At 45.0% G+C, this 5,174-nt stretch overlaps 1 protein-coding gene across 1 annotated transcript in view; it reads right to left on the reverse strand.

Annotated features, from left to right (window-relative positions):
- Positions 1 to 1,283: 1,283 nt before the first annotated feature.
- Positions 1,284 to 5,174, reverse strand: part of fam110d (family with sequence similarity 110 member D) — a 17,616-nt gene continuing 13,725 nt past the window's right edge. Inside the window, exon 2 of the mRNA XM_005736069.1 lies at positions 1,284 to 5,145. Coding sequence (XP_005736126.1) covers positions 3,080 to 4,423 — 1,344 coding nt within the window. The 5' untranslated portion in view covers positions 4,424 to 5,145 and the 3' untranslated portion in view covers positions 1,284 to 3,079. The remainder of the gene's footprint in view (positions 5,146 to 5,174) is intronic.

A 5,174-nucleotide genomic window follows, 5' to 3' on the forward strand; every position in this document is an offset into this window, starting at 1 on the left:
CAGAACTGGTTTCTTGAGTAAGACAAACAGTTTACTGTAGTCAAATGGCCTCCACAGTCACCAGACCTCTCTCCATGTTCACTTATGGGATGCATGGGAACAGGAGATTCTCATGATGGATACGAAGCCGACAGATCTGCAGCAACTGTGTGATGTTGTGATGTCATCATGAACCAAATTCTGAGGAATGTTTCAGTCACCTTGGTGAATTTATGAAGAATTAAGGGATACTTGTGTAATTAATAAAGTGGCCAGAGAGTGGTTGATGCTTCACTATAGGAATGAAAAAAGTTGAGGCCAGCTCAACCTTTATTTTCCACACCCGCATTTGTTTACTGTTAATTTGCAGCCTCATATTTCTGGCTTTCATATAGAAAAATGTAGTTAGTTGCTGTTTTATTGGTAGTCTGAACACACCACTACTAACTGCACCACTGGACTGCAGAATTTGGAAGTTCATTTGCATTTTACAAATGACAATCATTTGTAAAATGGCACCATATCAGCACCATTTGAGGCCTGTGTGTAAGTAGTTCTTGCCGATTGGTTTTGCAAAGCAATCCCATGGTGCATGAGCCAAAAAGCTTTTTTTCCTCTCTTGGCACAAGAATCTGCATTGGATTCACATCATGAAAACATAAATCACTTCCTTTGACTTTGGGAAAGTTTTATATTAAAAAAAAAATCCTCTGCAGAATTCACTCAGATTGTGCTTTGTGGTGTTCTTTCAGTAGGTCCACAGACGTCTCCAAGAAGTGTCAGCGTGCAGTCGTTTTTGCTTTTAAAAGCAAAGCTTTTTTTAAAGCTGTGACTAGATTTAGGGAGACGGATGTCATTGTCAAATCAAAATATTTTTAGATTTTCCTCTTAAGATTTCAGACCACTGTGAGTTGGAGCATGAAAACAAATGCTGACTCAGAGAAGACACAAAAAGTGTCAGGAGGAGGCTGCAGACAGGGTGGAGAGTCTGCGCTCCGACAGCGTAGACATAGCATCAGGCCACACAGAGGCTTCCTTGTCTATAAACACAACCTGTTGCTGCTCTCTCAAGAGTATGCTATGCAGGGAATGCCAAAAGGATTAGCGCCTAGCCATTTGAGATAATGGGGAAAAATGAGACGTGATGTGGCGGAGGAAAGCAACAAAGAGTCAAGGACGAGACAGCATAACATTTCTTACATTCTCTTGTGTTTATGCCACAATCGGTGGTTAATCTGTCCAAAATTAGCCAAGAAAAAAACCATAACAAGGTGGCAAGAAATCACATACTCGAAGATAGTTTCATTTTTGTGTTTATTTGCTGTGTACATCATACACAAACTTCTTTGGAATAAAAGCCGAACCTCTCGTGTGTGAAATTAAAAAAGGAGAATCAGAAGTTACGTCGCCACTTTGCAAAACATGCAAACAAATTTTTATTTTTTTCTTAACAGGGAGATCTGAAAAAAATCCAGGTGGAAAGATTCTCAGGAGTGTGCCATGCTCATAATTAATACAGAAAATAATTGACATTGCAAGTAACTGCGTTATTTTATCACGTGTACAAAAATAACATGCCCTTGAGTTCAGTAATACTCTCAGTCTAACCTGCACATACCTCAGCAGTTCACATTACAGTGGCGCAGTCCAGGGCAAGCAATGGAAATGACCTTTCATTAAGATACAGCGGGAATAACTGAAGAATGGATGAGGTGAAGGTGAGGTAGGATCTGCGGTTATCAGGGAGAGCAGGCGGCTTCAGCCCCTTTTGCATGTTTTGTGATGGGAATCGGGTTGACCGAGTTAACATCTGTAAGCTGCCAGATGGTGGAAATGACATCCTAAAGCATCTGGCAGGAAAGGCCTGTCAGCTTGAGTTCTTTTACTCTTATAATATATTACTTTTTTATATATATGAAATTTCAGTGAAACACAAATATTCGCCTGCTGAATCCAGTTCACAGTCACAGGACAGACAGGGTGTTTATTCCTGTTTTCATTCCTGAAACTCTTAAGCTTACCCAGCAGTGACCACTGAATAGGTGTGGAAATCTGTGAGTGGGTCACATTAAATATCCTGAACACTGATCCTAACTAAGGGTTGAAAAATGAATTTCAAATAATGAAAACTAGCTAAGCATGGCTCCTTTTTTTCAGGACAAAGAAGCTTCTTTGAATCCAGCTCAGTGATTAACATTATATGAGATGAAATATCTGTAAGGAGTCAAAACTATATTTCTATGTGTCATTTCCTCACTCTGTCCAGTTCAGTGCATTAACAACCCCATGGGGGTGCCTCACATGTTTGTTCCAACGCCTGCGTTTAAGGAGTAAAAAAAAAGAAAAGCGACACACAAACTAAACTGGGACAGATTCGAATGAGGTACTCATGGTTCACTTCACACTCACACAGCATTTTTCCTGTTGGAAAAAACATAGCTTAGTGGTTTTCCATTTTAAATGAGTCATTAGGAAGAGCGGTGATGTCAAGGAGGCTAAGCTGGGTTAACTGTGTCAAACAAACACACACTTATGTGCCTTGTGAGGATTCACAGGGGGCTCATTTCAAATCAGTTCTTATCTGGTTATGCAAATAAATGAAAAGAAGCTACAAATGGAGAGGACAGTAATCCAGCGCCCACTCCACACACACACTCATACACATTTATGATAATGGGGGGAAAAAATGCGACGGAAAATAGCTCCATTTGCCGTAAAGGTCACAAAATACTTCCACAGGCTCTATAAATACAACAAATCAGATTGACAGGATATAAGTAGTAGCAGTTATTCTCTAATTTAAAGAAGCTGTGACTTTGGAGTGAAGGGGGCAAAGGTAGATGCGTGTCATGAAATGCTAATCCTGTGAATGTTGACCACTGAAACAAATCCAGCGTCTTTGACTCTCGTTTGAAATGTAAAAATTCAAATCATATTTTGAAGCCAGATTCGATTGACGAAACTGTTTGAGCCTCAAAAGTTAAAAAACCAAACAATGTTGCACTCTGTTGCAGCCCACAGAGGATAACGTACTTTAAATTTATGTGAACTACACAACACCTACACAGCTCTCAATGGCACAGGGATCCTCGTCCAGCTATCAAACCGTTGATTCTTTGGGTCCTTCACGGGCGGCGTTTTTACACCCGTAAAGCCATTTGATGACACGAGCATTTCTCTCAATTATTGACACGCCAGTGGGAAGCTGCTCAGCCAGCTCCTCCTCAAACAGTCCATCTCCTGAGTGGCGGGAGAACTCACTGGGCTCCGAGCCTCCACAGCCGTCCCCGCCCACGCTGCGGAGCGCCAACGAGAGAGTGTCTATAGAGCTGGCCCCTGAGAGGAAATTCTGGCGACCCAGATGCTCTACCATATCTATGTCCAGCCCGCAGAAGTCAAAGAAATGCTCCTGCTCCGATAACGCTACTGAGCAGCGCAGATGTAAGTCTGACTTGGAGCGCCGCAACTCTCCAAACTGTCTTCTGGGTGCCGGTGGTGACGCTCGTTTCCACGGGTCATTCTCATCGTCATGCTTGTTTGAGTGGTTTCCATTGGTAACTCCATCGCCGGTGCCATTTGTAAAGCCATTCTTAATCTCTTCGAGCGTGCAGCTTAACCCGGAGCTGGGGGCAGACTCTGGGCTGCGCTCGTGGTCAGTTTTGCTGGACCTCCTGCTCCCCGGTCCCCCGTCTGGCGCATCTTTATCGTTGGTCCAAGACATGCGAGAGTCGCCATCCCGGGATGACGCTTTCTCTTCACCGATGACCATTTTCTGGATTCTGCTCTCACCTCCACTACTCTTCTCCCTCATGGATCCCTGGAAGAGGCGGCGGACGAAACTGTAGCCCTTTATCTCCATGTTATTGTTTTCTCCCACCGCTGCACTGCTCGGGCTCTTGCACTCTTTTTTCTGCCGATAGATGACGAGGGAGTCTGGCCTCAGCATGCGTTTGCCTGTACTCCTTCGGAGAATGGGAGCGCTGTGTGGCGCTACCAAGGTGTTAAGTCCAGGTGTGCGCGGGCTGGGGGGCGCATTGTTCACATTGCTCTTGTTATGTGCTTCAACATCGACAGAAGTCCGTCTGTTCTCCTTTCTCGAGTCATCGTTTTCATTTTCGTCTCTTGCAGCGAAGGAGCCACAGACCGGAGGGAATGGAGTGTTGGACGGACGCTGTGGGGGAAGATGAGGCGTCAGGCTTCCAGGGATGGTGATTGCTCGCCGGGGTGGCGGCGGTGGGGTGGCACAGGGTACAAGTACAGGCTCTTGCTTGGTGTTGATCACCTGCTGGCTTTTAACATACTTGGCTTTGTCTGCCTCGAGTCTCTCCACGGCGCTGACTGAGCGGCCGTGACCGCCGCCATCAATCTGCCTACGCAAGTAGTCTGGACCCTTGTTGAGAAGCCTCAGAGGTGAAGGAGATCCAATTGGCGTTAGGGGCTTCATGTTAATTCACCGAGCTGGAAAAGACATCAAAACCGCAGCCTCCAAACTGACTCACAGCTCCCGACGTCCCACAGTGAGCTGTTGTAAGCTCTGTGAAATTTCAAGCCTAGTGGGAGCGTTTAGAAAAGTTTCTAACTATAGAGGACTGGCAGCTCCCATTCCTGTACTCACAGCTCTTAAATGTTTTTTGAACAATAATAGACCAAGTAGCAATTCAGGAAACCACAAAATCCAAGATTGTTGTAACTTTTTCTATAGATAGCCAACTGACTCTTTGTTGGGCAGTGTAAGAACCCAGGCAAATTGATATCTCTATCCAGTATTTATAAAGGCATCTGGATAGGCAGGGAACAGGGAAGTCCTTTTTTGTCAGCCTGAAGCTCTCCCAAATGAGATGCTCCCTGCCCACAGTGCAGCAGAAATAGCAGGCAGGGTGTAGTTTGAAAGGGTTACTTCTTCCTCCCCCACTTTTTCTTCTCTCTTTTTCTCTACCAACAACACCCTTCACTGTTGATCTTTTCAGTGGCGACTGCCGGGAGAAATTAGATATACCAGCCTCAAATATTTGCTTTGCACAGGGCGTTTAAGGGACGCCAGGTCAAGACTTTTGTTTGACGCCCGTCGTGGTTGAGCTGACTTGAGGGTGGCCGGCACCGATGCACTTGATTTGTTGATGGACAGATGGCGGAGAAGCAGTTCGCATTCTTCACCTGTGTGGACCCCTGGAAGAGGCAGAGAGAGAGAGAGAGAG

The sequence above is a fragment of the Pundamilia nyererei genome, unplaced genomic scaffold (genome assembly GCF_000239375.1).
Source record: "Pundamilia nyererei isolate P.nyererei 1_Seehausen unplaced genomic scaffold, PunNye1.0 scaffold00067, whole genome shotgun sequence".
NCBI classification, from domain to species: domain Eukaryota; kingdom Metazoa; phylum Chordata; class Actinopteri; order Cichliformes; family Cichlidae; genus Pundamilia; species Pundamilia nyererei.